Below are 13,392 nucleotides of genomic sequence, written 5' to 3'. Positions count from 1 at the left end.
AAAAAAAAAAAAAAAAAAAAAAAAAAAAAAGAAAATGAAGCTGACAACCCCACCAAAGCAATGGAAACCCCAATTCTTCCGAAAAAGAAAAAAGAAAAAAGAAAATTCCGAAAAAGTCCCCCATGAGAGCGTCGCAGGTGACACACATCTGATAAGACCCCTCCATGGACAAGCTCAGTGGCTTCAAATTTACAATAATTAGGAAGAAATTTACTCAAGAACATACATTCTTACCCATTATCGAGCTTCAAAAATTATGTTCATTGTTTCTGCACAATTCCAATATGAATTGTCAAATCTCGCACTTCTCGAGGAAAATCATTAGTTTATGAAGCAGACACACAGACATAGAAAGAAAAAGAATGCAAATTTCTGACATGATGTTCTTACTTTTCAAATGAAACACATTGAAGAAGAGCCTGCTTAAGTAAGGCACCTTTAACTTGATGCTTCCCCCTCAAAGGGTTTGCTTCAAAAGATGATGATATACTAAAGCAACAAGCTAATTGGTAGCGCTACAAAGACAGGAGAAGAAACAAGACAATCCCAAATCAGCCCTTGAACATATTTCATGGGAAAATTTACAGATGCATTCCTTGTATCAACATAACAAATAATGTATTTTTTTAGTGAAAAAGAGAGGAATTAATAAAAACCAGAGATTGAGCCGTCTCCGCCAATATCACCACTGCAAATGATCTGATCTTCAACGAAGGACAAAGAACCAATACAACACCAAATTTCTACCTTCACTGCACACCATTACCTTCTTCATACCCATTTCTTTTGGAACCAAAACAGGCAAATCTCCAGCCCTCCTATCTATGCCGCAGCCGCTACCTTCAGCTCCGCCGAGACCCAGAAAATAAACTGCAGAGACACACATTTGAGGCAGAGGCGAAACCGGGTCTTGATGAAAATGGAAAAAGGGGCCAACTTTATGGGTGTGTGGGTTCATACTGGACAAAAAGAAGGAAGGAAAAAAGAAAACAAAACACGAAAGAATCTAAACCTAACAAGAGAGAAATTAGGAAAACGGGAACATGGGTGTTGGCCGGATTTGTATCTTCTAAATGCCCCCTTTTAACGAGGGGGATTTTAGTGTTTCCACCATAGAAAAGAGAAAGAAATTAAGGAAAGAATCGAGGAAGCAAAGCCGGATGGGGTAAAGATTGGGTTAGCTTATGGTGGTGGATGAGAGTTTTTGAGGTCTCAGAGTTATTTCTGTCTGTCCAAACATAACGAAGCCAAGTAACTATCTGTCTGAACACAAGGGAAAGTGTTGTCTCTGTAAAAGAAGTGTACGGCTTCAACAATGGGTAAATGAGTGGTAATGCCCATGGCAACGCCTTGGCCTTGTATTTATGCCCAAAACTCCGTTTTTCTCAGAAGACCAGGTTAGGTATATTTGCTGAAGCCAAGCACCGTATGTTATTTTGCCATTTCCATAGGTACCCTCAGGGAATGAATGAAAATCACAGTTGAGGCCAAAGAAGCATTAAATTGGGAAGACATGTTTGGTTGCCAAGAAAATAAAAGGAGGTAAAAGTAAAAGAGACAGAAAGAAAAAGTAGTGAATTTGATGAAACAGGCAGCAAGGCCGAGGGTAAGTACCACCACATCGAGACCGACACCAAAACCCTACAAACAAAACAACACAGAAGCGAAGAGAGGTATTGTTTTGTTGGGTTAAACAAAGATGGCTTTGGTAGGTTTAGAGCTTATCTAGCTACCCACCACGCAGGCAGGCAGGCAGCCCCATTTCACCCTCGTTCTTCAAGGTACCTAATCTTTCTTTTTTATCCTTGGTAAAATGATATTATTCTTCTTTGTGTGGGGCTGATAACCATGCCCCTATTCCTTCAGAATAATTAATTAATTTGTTGGTAGTATAATTCTGTATTACCTTCAACTATATATTTCTATATAGTAAAGTTTTAATTTATGCATGAAAGTGTGAAGAATTCTCCTTTTGGGAGTTGAAAAAAAGACACTCCTTTCAATTTTTGTAAGAACAAGAAAAATGAAAAGAAAAAGAGAATGGAATAAAACTTTGCTTTCAAAACCAAAGCGAAGATTCTGTTCGCTCGAACTTTAAGAAAAGAAGAAACCCAAAACGGATAGCTTATGAACAATTAATGAAAAATGGTGTCCCATTGAGTATTTAAGGCATCATGGATGAGAAGTTTGAAGGGATAGAGGCCTATCCAATTTGGCATAACCCAAGTCAAGGCATGTGACACACTCGCTCACTGAATCTCCACTACCATGTTAAGTATGAACACAACACTAGCATATAAAACATCAAGATTCATCCTACCATCCAGATTTGCAAAAAAAAAAAAAAAAAAACCTTCAAACAAATTCAAACATCATAGAACATAACATCACATGATATTGATGTGATGTGAGTCTCTTTCTTATAGATTATCTCTGAAGCCAAAATCGTGACGGGTTGAGTAACATAATGGTGAACTTATTATCCTACAAAAGAAAGGGTGGGTGCATTACACTACCTCAAACACAATCATTTCTCAATCACCAACATCCCTGTACACTTGGCATTGTGATGTCCCACTTCAGACTCGTACACGTGTCACAAATATGACATTCAGCAAGGCCAGCAAGGCAATAAATAAATAAATCCAATATCTATTATTATTATTATTATTTTCTAAATAATTTATTTGGTTGGTCCACACCCTATGTAAGACCTACAGACAATAATTTAAATGATTGAAAAGAGAGTTACGTAGTACTAAGATTTTAGCTGCTTTCTATGACCAACCAAACCACCCCAGTATTTGACTTTATCATCCCCCACACACAAAAAATAATAAATTAATATTATTTAGTCATTTTCAAGTTCCTAGAAATAATGTATTATTTAGTAATTTCAAGTTCCTAAAAATAAAGCACTATCTTAAACCCAACCCAGCCGTTTGGTGCAGACCTAAATGGCTACTGGCTAACCATTTTCATATCAGTCTTTAAATATAGCTTATATTATTTTTATTTTTATTTTTATTTTTTTTGGTTTGGAAGGGTAGTTTCGGAAGATGAGAGAAAAAGAAGAGAAGCTGAAGCAAATAGCAATAAAGGGTAAGAAGAAAAGAAAGCAAAAGCACAAACTTTTTACAAAGAGGATTGAAAAGAGGGGCTGTCTTTTCATTGGATTAAAATTAAACTTTTTTTTTTTAAAAAAATATTGCCTACGAAGTAAAACAAAACTCTTTTTTCAAATGAAACAAAATAAATAAAAATTGTTACTGAATTAATGGATCCTGTCACCCATTAATTGCACTTATAACTTTTCTTTGTTAAAAAAAAAATAAAAATAACCATTAAACATTAGTTGGCTTCATCGTAGTACGAACTAAATATATATATATATATAAAATCGATAGCCATACCTAATCGGAGTCGTCGTTTAAAATGTACCAGCTCAATTTTGCTAATGGGCTTGTGGCCCTGTACTTAGCCCAATTGTCAGCAACTAGGTGACAACCGAATGTGGGCCGGTCATTCCACATTGGACTCTGCCGGCCGACGAAGAACTAAATTTCAAGAATTTAACAATAATAAACAAAATTAAATTGTTTTAGAAATTTTATATGAATTCTTCATACCAAACTCAATATTCCTACTCTTAAAAGTCAGAAACTAAGGATTTATTAGCAAATGAACCCATTACTGAGATTCCAATCCATCAGAGGGAAACAAATTTAGCAAGTGTTAGGGAGGGTTGTAATCTCATGATCTCACGGAAAGTTACTCAGAATCCGTCCACTGAAAGATGGATCTCTTGAATTCGGTCTCATCTGCTTGAATACCTTACCTCAAACTGGTTTTACATTCACTTTACTCCATCAAGAAAATGCCAAGAAGATCCCCTAAAAGAATGTTTTTTTTTTTTTTTTTAAAGTAATAATCTACGCAATTAAACGAACTGATACGTGACTTATTCTTGTAGCTTTTTAGGGAGGGTTGTGATGCACATTTAAAAATAGTATCTTCACCTGAAAGCTCTAAATTTCGAGTAATACTCTCAAGCTTTTCTATATAAAGGAGGGTTTGATTGTCCTAAAAAGCCAACAAGAGAGCCTTTACCAATTCCCAAAAAGCTCAGGGTGGAAAAAGATATGGAAGTGGAGGTGGAGATGGAAGTGGAGGTAGAAGGTGGTGGAAAAAGATATGCGTTGTTGCAGGCAGCAAAGGACTCAGAATATGTAAAGAAAGTGTACGGAGGATATTTTGAACTGTTCGTTGCAGCTTTTGGAGAAGGAGAGAGATGAGATTTGTTTATGGGGGTGGAAGGAGAGTGCTTCAAAACTATGATGGTTTTGAGATCAGTGGAAGCCCGCATGATGCTTATGCCAATGGCTCTTGGATTTTGGGTCTCCATTTCCTCTTGCAGACCCTTGATGCTATGGAGAAGAAGCTTCTTGGCATTGTTTTGGACATCAAGTAGTGTATTATATATCTTGGCATTTGTCCAGATCAAGTCCAAAAGTAACACTCAAACTCATTGATTTTGCATTCCAACATTTTTTTTTTCTATTTAAGGATAATTTGGAAACAATTACAAAAAGAAAGAATATGAATATTTTTGAAACAATAAGTAAATTTCATGGAAAACTAATAGTAAAATTAGAGACTATTATGGGTTGATAATATACCTAAAACATTGTATTGAAAAATGGACTTGTGTGTGCTCATGACAGGTTGTGTAGGACATTGGGTGGGAAAGTTGGGAAGGCTGAGACAGGGTGGGATATTGAGGTGAGAAAAGTGGAAATCATGGAGAGTTCAGAGTGGAAATTTAATGAAGAGATGGGTGAAATTCCAAGCCGTCAGTCCATAATTGAATGCCATCATGATGAAGTTTGGGAAATACCTTTTGGAGCTCAAGTCATGGGCTTCTCAGACCAGACAGCCGTTGAAATCTTGGCCATCGGAGGACATATGTTAGGCATTCGAGGCCACCCTTTGCATTCCAAAGACATTCTCTGCAATCTCGTGGATCGTCTCCTAAATAACGATACCATACAGGTCAATGTTTTCCTAATACTTTTATCAGCAAGTACTTACAGATTACAATTTCATCATCTTTCTTTTTTTCTTTTTCTCCTTTTTTTTTTTTTACCTTGTAACTGGTGGTTGAAGTTTATGGTCTTTTGAAGAGGGAATTTGCTGAAGATGCAAAGCTGGGAGTGCAAGCGGCAGAACCAGATACACGGCGGTGGGAGAAAATCTGCAAGAATTTTCTCAAAGGAAGATTGTTAATAGAATCCGCTTTGTAATCACATGGGATGATTCCTATCATAGGATACGTACAGAATCAGATTATGACGTATTATCTTAATAGAACCAAGTATTTCTTTAGCATATAAGAGTAATCTTCTCAACTAAACATAATGGTTATCAAATGGATTCTTGGACTGAACTTCATTCATCTAATCATCTCCAAGGAGTAAGAACGTCAAGCATTTAATAAACTACAAAAGAATTCCTAGGTCTCTTTAGACCAATCGGGTAAAATCAATCACACGTATTACTCAATTTCAACGTTCGCCAACAAGAAAATTCTGGAGCACTTTGCAATAGTTGTTGAAAGTCGAAGAATGTAATGGCATTCGTACTTATTTTACTCCTATTTTTCTTGCGTGTTTGCCCACTTTATACTAAGAGTTATAATGTACAGCGATATTGACTCAACTACACCGACCAGTTATGCGAGCTGCTGACGTTTCGTACCCCAGAAAAGGTCCAAGGCACTTCTTTTTTTGGTTCCAAGACAGCGTTGACAGTTTGGAGCACCACAATGGCATTTCACTTCAGGTCCAAATTGCACAAATCTTCATGATGAAAAATCTTTGTTCAATATTAAATGCAACATGCACATTCATCCAAACCCAAAAAGTGAAAAGGCTCGACAAGATTCGTCGGTTAAGAAAAGTAAAAGCTTCTCAAGAAACTCAATGGTAAGCAAGCTGATCAATTAACAGTTGTAGTTTTAAAATGTACCCCATAATGTTAGATTTTCCACACAGCAACAAGATGATTTCCTTGTTATTTGAAAGTATGATTAAAGGTTAGACCATACTTTTTACGTACCTGTAGTCATATGTTAATGGCTCTCCAACCTCGATTGATCGAGCAGCAAAGACACCAACACGTGTTTCTCCCTCAACTTGCCTATTCACAAAACCAAATATTATTGGTCAGAAAATCTTGGACTAGTACGATGAGGCAAGAATGGAATCAGTACTTGTCTGATACGCACAAATTGTTCTTTAAAAGAATCTAGAAATTCATAACAAACAATTGCAAGTCATATCCTTTTTTAGACGAATGCAAATCATAACCCAAGTGCATGAAATAATAAATTGCAGGAGGTAATACAGAGGAACATAGGGATCTTTAGTTAAAACGATATCCCAACTGATTAACACTTGGAAGATGAGTCTGTCGTGAGTCGTGATTCACGCCAGACTTCAATTAATGCGCAATCCAGAGTGCGGAATGGAACTTACAACGGCATTTGCTATGAGCCTAAAATTCTTCTCCATATAAAGTTTATAATTTCTCAAATACTTCATATGTATCATGAATATAAACATATACGGGATGGTTCAGCATGATTATCATCTTTTGTCCCAGAAAGAAAAAGATTATAACTGTCTTTCTATGGCCATGCAAAATCTCCAACACGGAAAATTTAATTTAGAATATTGAAAAACCAATAGACTCTACCACAGCAAGTGTGAGAGTCCAACACCATCTAACCGTTGACCAATGAAAATGGCAAGCTTCAAATTCATTAAAGGGAGTGTTAAGAAACTAACAGTTGACTGTATGGACATCTTCTCCGACTTGCGTGCGTGCCATTCTACTTTTTTTTTTTTTTTTTTTTTNTATTTTCTTAAAAACATATTCACCAAGGAGAGAGTAAGAGAATCCAACAAATTAAATTGTTTGTGAATCAAACCTCTATGTCACTTACTGACTGACACGGCATGCTGCCCATTGAACAAATACAATAGTCCTGTCAGCCAGCCTAAAGAATAAAGATACAGATGTAGAAGTAAAACTTCAACTAGAAAGAAAGAAAGAAAGAAAGAAAGAATTAAAAAACAGAGAAAGTGGTCAAAGACAAGAAAACTATCTAGATAAATAAGCATTAAAACAAGGTATCTTCATTTTTCAAGGGAAAAAAACATTATACGCCTGAATGACATACAGTGTCACAATGCTAATATCTTCATTGCCAAATAAAACAACACAAGACAATAAATCCCTCACGCAACCATTATTTTACATGGATTTTGCCAAGAACAAACGTATTCATCCCTCTAGGCATGCTACAATAGAGGAAGTGTTTTACTTCAAAAGAAAAAGGTGATCATTTCATTTCACAATTGAAAGCGACCACAAGAAGCTATTACCTTGGGCACGGGCATTCATCTGAAGAACATCTAGCACTCTCAAATCGGAAGGTGTTATATTCATTTAAGGCATTGCACATGATATAGTAAATACAGTTGGAGGTAAAGGAAAGAAGAAATCGACCTTTAAGTCCACATGCCAGTCGGATGGATGCCTCCAGCATATGGCTGTTCCAGGTTGATTTTTTAAATGCACCACTTTATCTGGCCATGGTGCACATTTATCATGCGATGCTAGAGTACACCGTATGCTTTTCCAATGTAATCTTTGTTTGCATATAAAGCACTCCTGTTTAACACCAAAAAACATATATTTATATAGACACACACATATCAGCTAGTTTTTTCCACAATTCCACAAAAATCCTGTCTTCAAGTGCACTTACAAATATTCTACATTCTAATATAAAAATGTCATGAACTTAGAGTTTCAATGACATAGAATGCAGCAAGATTCTTGTAAGCTATATAATCATTTGTTTTCCGCACGACGAAGATACAACCATATTAGAAAGATACAATCGTAAACATGTGCTGACTACTTAAATGATTAGTACCATCTTAACCAATATTTGTCTACTTAGTTTACACTAATTCAAACCTTGACTATTCTAAATAAAATTGCGACAATACAAGTATGTTAGTAACATTTAAACTTAATCTCAATAGAAAGTAGTTCAACAAAAAAAATAATAATAATAGAAGATGAAGAATGTAATAACAAATAAATAAATAAAATAAATATATGGACTTGTTGTTTTGGAAGAAGTTTGTATTTAATCCTCTAGGAAGGGGAAAGTTGATGAAAATGCAATCGACTTTTTTAATCTAAGATGAACAAAACTCGTCCAGGTGCAATAAATCATACAAATATTGAACTAACTTGGAAAAATGTCCTTAGCCAGATAGGAGTGATCCTAATAATCATCTTATCAGAAGATATTGAAAATTTGAAGAAAATAAAGGGAGTTGTTGGCTAATGATGTCAACATCCAGCTTAAACTAATTGAGGACTGTGTTGCAATGAAAACAGAAGAGCGCTTTGTTTGGAGATGTTTGTGTCTATTTTAATTATGAAAAGAAAGAAGGTGTTTTCTTAAGACAGAATAGAATAAGATTACATGTGGAGGGCACTTGAACGTTCTGTGACCTGAGAACCCCAAGCTTTTCTTTGCACATATACCATGATAAACTCCTCCACAACCACGTATACTGCATTCGATCTCCTCTCCGGGAAATATATATCGACCGCAACACAAACATTCTTTTTCTACCTGAAGCGGCCTGTAGAAAGACAAATTTAATTGGCATAAAACTTTAGATTGCACATCAAGAACCATGGATTACTCCTCTCATTGACAGATGATTTTAAAATGGAACCTATATTTAGGGAAAGAACAAGCAAACTAACTTACTCTGATAAAATAAACTTCAGTGGATCAATAATTTTCATCCTACGCTAATCGAACATAAATTTCTACGCTCAACATCTACATCATTTCCTCCCCAAGCACTTCTCAAAGGATAATGAACTTCTCCAACATCATACTTGCACGAAAACATTAGGCTCAGTTTCAAAAACGTCTTTTAGAGCTTCATTCCCTGTTAAGTTAAATAAAAATGAAGTCCCCCGGCTGGAATCAAGCAGAACGAAACTACAACGAAGGAATACATGCTAAACACTAAATCCAGCACCATGTTGTTGAATCTACCGGGTCCAGTATCGCAGTACGTAAAACGAAAAAAGAAAACAGGCAGAAAACATCACCATTTTCCGAGAGCCTACAAGAAATGGAAATGAACAGCGAGACTGGGGAACGCCGGACTCTAGCTTTCTCCGAACCCAAGATTTCACATGATCTTCCAAAGTCTTCCCACCGCAATTCCTTTTAGATCGGTCCAACGCATCTCCTCTGGCCCATGAAACCCTAATCCCATAGTTGCCACCGACCTCATCGTCATTGGGGAGCGGACATGAAAACCACTGGTCCCAAATAGAGTCACTGGGCATATATTTAACTGATTCATTGCAGATGACTGAAGACAAAAGATCAGAAGGATGAAGGCTGGTTTGAGATTAGCGCCGCGAGTGAGCGTAAGAGATGCAGAGAGTGAGAGATTACCCAAGTCTGGCATTTTCATATGAACAACTAAGCAAACAAAACAGAAGCAGAGGAGGAATGTAGATGAGACTAAATTGGGCGGGAAGGCCGAATTATATATATATACACGGAGAGGAGACCTTATGAAACTACGATAAAAGACCAAACTGTTGATGTGAATTTACGAACTTACCATCCAACACGAGTTTGGTGGGTTGGTATTTTAAAATTTAATTGTTACATTTTTTTTTTAACGGTTATTTACATACTCTCACCGTTATAATTTTATAATATTGTCATTTTACTTTGTAAAAATTAGATATTTTTAAAACCTAATTAAAAAGGATATCAAAACAACTGTAATTTCTAATCAAAGGTTAGAAGTTTAAATCTCTAATTTTTTATTTAACTTCTTATTACGTGTTTTGTAGTAGTTTGAACATCACCTGTGTTTTAAAAGATGTATGCAATAGCTGGTTTGTCCGAGAGGTTAAGGGGGAAGACTTAAGATCTTCTGCATAAAAGTGCGCGTGGGTTCGAACCCCACAGCCAACATATGGTAAAACCAAATAACTAAATTATCAAATAAATATGGGGTTAATTCATAATTTTTTTAACCCAATTTGAATAATTAAAAATGAGCGTGGTTTATTGAAGTTCCTCTGTTTTTCAAGTGAGAAACAAAAATCAAACATACCAAATAAACTCTAGTTTTACTATATATATATATATTGAAAAATAAAAGATAAAATATTAATACATGGACAATAAAGCTGCACACAAATTTCAATTACCAAAACAAAAGAAACCTTTGGATTCTTTCGTGTAAATTGCATGACGAACAGATGGTTAGCTCTGACAGAACAAAAACCAGAAGAAAAGGGCAAATGGGGCGGTGATCAGAAGCACCCGTTTCTATCTACTCTCACCTAAATTAACGCCAATAGCCCAATCATCTAAATACTTATTTTCATTTTTAATTCTTCAACCAACCGTTGAGAGCCGCGTAGTCAACTTTCGAATCTCATTATTTTCTAAAAATAGTAACGAGTACACGCAACATACCCGCCCTGTTGCATTTTTCATATTTTCAGGAAAAAGGAAAAATAAAAATAGTGAGGAAAAAAGAGAAATTAGTTGGTTAAACAAAGTCGTTATCGCTTATAAAAACGGAGGAACCATTGGGGGGATTTTAAGAGAACGAGTCTACCCGTCAACCGCCGGAGAACGCAGATCCAGCGAGATTCTGCCGGTTATTCGGAGCAACTGGAACTAGATTCAACGGACGGAAATCATGAACGGCTATCGGACACGAGGAGAGAGTAAATGCGACGATCGGCGGGATGCGGAGGTTAAATACGATGAGAAGCAGAGGAGGACGAAGAGGACGAATGAAACGAGGTCGTTCCAAAGGCGATTGGTGAAGTACAAGGACTTGCCGGAGTATCTTAAAGACAACGAGTATATACTGGGCTCTTACCGGTGTGAATGGCCTGTGAAAGAGGCGCTCTACAGTGTATTTTCATGGCACAACGAGACTCTGAACGTCTGGACGTAAATGCCCTTCCCTCACTCCCGTTTTCTCTTTTAGGTATTCGTTCATCTTCGCCGATTAGCGTGTGAGTTTGCTGATAGTTGCGCTTCTCATTTGAGCAGCCATTTGGTAGGGTTTTTTATATTCGGAGCAATGATTGTGATGACCCTGATGGAAGGGACGGAGCTCGGAGGTTTTCTGCTCGCTAATTTCTCCAGGTACGCGAGGCTAATCTCCGAAGGATTTATGATCCTTCGTCCGTTAATCTTCATTATTGTGAAATTTTGCGATCGAATGGATTTAATATTGATAAGGATGAGTAATTCTTAGCTCGGCAATTGGTTGTTTTTGGTTTATTGTCCAGAGCTACAGTTTCGGGGCCATTCTGGACGACCATGGGTATGGAAAAGGACGTCAACGGCTCTGATAGCATTATGCCAGTAAGCTTTCTTTTGGTTTTTTAGATCATTGTTATCTTTTTGCCATACTTTTCTTCTCCTCTTTTATGGTCGGTTTTAGAGGCGTTTGGATTGGATGTTTGATGGGCGGTTTGCGAAATTAATTTCCATTTATTCTCTACAATTATTAGTTCATTCATTTCGATGATCTGTACAATTAAATGAGCCATCACAATAATGAAGTACAGAAAGAAAAGGAAATGAAAAAAGACATCATTGAATTGGATTAGTGCTGGAATGAAGCAATTTTGTGATTTTGGACATAGTTCGTCCGAATTCATACTCAAAATTCACATGCTAATGAAATGTTTGGTGGAGTCGTGCAAACTCAATATGAGCTGTATGGTGATTATTTTTTTTGTCAATTGGGAGAGTCACAAGAAAGGAGAAATAATTCATTCGTCAACTAGGGAAAGAAGATGTCTACACGTTTTGACATGATAGCGAGTGAAAAAATTAGTTGTCTTTTTCTATTTTTTTCGTCTTGATTATTACTTCATTTTAAAACTGAAATCAGAATCTCAAGCCAAACAAGATATTTCATTGTTCCTATTTGAAAAAGTAGCGATCTTTTTTTCTTGAAAAAGTAGAAAGTTCATTGATAATGTGCTTCATTGTGGGACGACTTTTAGGTGAGAATTGAAGTGGACTGGACTATTTGAAAGTTTGATGAACTTTTGTTCGTTTATTTGCAGGAAACAAGACAAGTCCCACAGCCATCAGTTTTCTTAGATAGAGCGGATAAAAAGACGGACTTACCAAGATGGCCGTGGTTCGTTTTCTTGGCTGGTGCCATGGGTTGCTTGGTTTGTAGCAGTCTCTCCCACCTCCTGGCTTGCCATTCCAAACGCTTCAACCTTTTCTTCTGGCGCCTGGATTATGCAGGCATTTCTTTGATGATAGTTGGATCCTTCTTTGCTCCCATTTATTATGTCTTTCTCTGCAACTATTATCCTCGTCTCGTCTATCTTTCTTCGATATCGGTGCTTGGTGTAGCTGCCATTGTTACTCTTCTTGCACCTGCTCTCTCGGCCCCTCGTTTCCGAGTCTTCAGAGCCTCCTTATTTCTTTCCATGGGCTTCTCAGGAATAATTCCAGCTACACATGCTGTTGCTCTCTACTGGGGCCATCCGGATATTTATTTTGCCTTCTGGTATGAGCTTGCCATGGCTTTTCTATATGCTGCTGGAGCTGGGTTCTATGTTAGTCGGATACCAGAACGATGGAAACCCGGTGCATTTGACATTGCAGGGCACAGCCACCAGATTTTTCATGTATTTGTTGTTCTAGCAGCACTGGCACATAGTGCAGCAACGTTGTTTATTATCGATTTTCGACGGAGTTCACCCACCTGCAGCTCTTAGGCGTTCCTTGATGGCTTAGCTAAGCCACTAAGTAGGTCAGAGCGAGCTTCTGGGACATACTCATCAATCTTCTCCGAAAATGTATTGATGTAAACTGAAACAACTACTGTAGCTCTTCAGTTAGGGAATTGCAGGATGTACACGCCCCATGTTATTTGCTTGAAAAGAATTCATTTGCTCTCGAAAAAGTAGGAACCAACATCTCATTCTATAGGAATACAAATCACCTGTACACAAAGTACTCTTAAGAAGCTTATTTGACAAACTCACGTGTTCATGAAGTTGAAGGGATTGAAGGTTTCACAATAGCAAGTCTTTAAAAAGAATACTAAACTTTAAACCCATCCGAACCGAACAAGTAGTGTCACTCGGACATAGGTCAAAACCAGATTTCTAGAGACAATTCTAATGAAGAATTGTATGTTAAATGGTAGATATCCAATCAGCTCAGAGTGGCTACACTTCTGATCATATGAGCACAATTTC

At 37.0% G+C, this 13,392-nt stretch overlaps 2 protein-coding genes and 1 pseudogene across 5 annotated transcripts; 2 read left to right on the top strand and 1 right to left on the bottom strand.

Moving 5' to 3' along the window:
• Positions 1–350: 350 nt before the first annotated feature.
• Positions 351–9,763, bottom strand: LOC111793610 (histone-lysine N-methyltransferase ASHR3-like). Of its 4 annotated transcripts, XR_002814959.1 has the most exons (8): positions 9,217–9,763; positions 8,864–9,050; positions 8,570–8,732; positions 6,992–7,737; positions 6,118–6,198; positions 5,147–5,254; positions 4,898–5,031; positions 351–870 (listed from the first exon to the last, which is right to left on the bottom strand). XR_002814959.1 is itself a non-coding variant. In XM_023675571.1 (5 exons), exons 2-5 carry the CDS (start codon positions 8,899–8,901, stop codon positions 7,052–7,054), a joined length of 375 nt encoding a protein of 124 aa, XP_023531339.1. In that variant the 5' UTR covers positions 8,902–9,050; positions 9,217–9,757; the 3' UTR covers positions 6,917–7,051. The 4 variants fall into 4 exon arrangements, 2 of the variants coding, with proteins under 2 accessions (XP_023531339.1, XP_023531338.1); XR_002814960.1 differs by lacking the exons at positions 351–870; positions 4,898–5,031; positions 5,147–5,254 and adding an exon at positions 5,535–5,858 and having other exon boundaries at positions 9,217–9,762; XM_023675571.1 differs by lacking the exons at positions 351–870; positions 4,898–5,031; positions 5,147–5,254; positions 6,118–6,198 and having other exon boundaries at positions 6,917–7,060; positions 7,573–7,737; positions 9,217–9,757.
• On the top strand, positions 3,575–5,324 carry LOC111793611 (annotated as a pseudogene).
• A 607-nt stretch (positions 9,764–10,370) lies between the features above and the next one.
• On the top strand, positions 10,371–13,187 carry LOC111793480 (heptahelical transmembrane protein 2). Its single transcript, XM_023675384.1, has 4 exons — positions 10,371–11,104; positions 11,207–11,302; positions 11,449–11,524; positions 12,238–13,187. Exons 1-4 carry the CDS (start codon positions 10,845–10,847, stop codon positions 12,904–12,906), a joined length of 1,101 nt encoding a protein of 366 aa, XP_023531152.1. The 5' UTR covers positions 10,371–10,844; the 3' UTR covers positions 12,907–13,187.
• The last annotated feature ends 205 nt before the right edge of the window (positions 13,188–13,392 follow it).

This window comes from Cucurbita pepo, chromosome LG04 (assembly GCF_002806865.2).
Source record: "Cucurbita pepo subsp. pepo cultivar mu-cu-16 chromosome LG04, ASM280686v2, whole genome shotgun sequence".
Lineage (NCBI taxonomy): Eukaryota > Viridiplantae > Streptophyta > Magnoliopsida > Cucurbitales > Cucurbitaceae > Cucurbita > Cucurbita pepo.
Note: the sequence above shows the minus strand (reverse complement) of the source record. Positions and strands in the feature narration are given on the sequence as shown.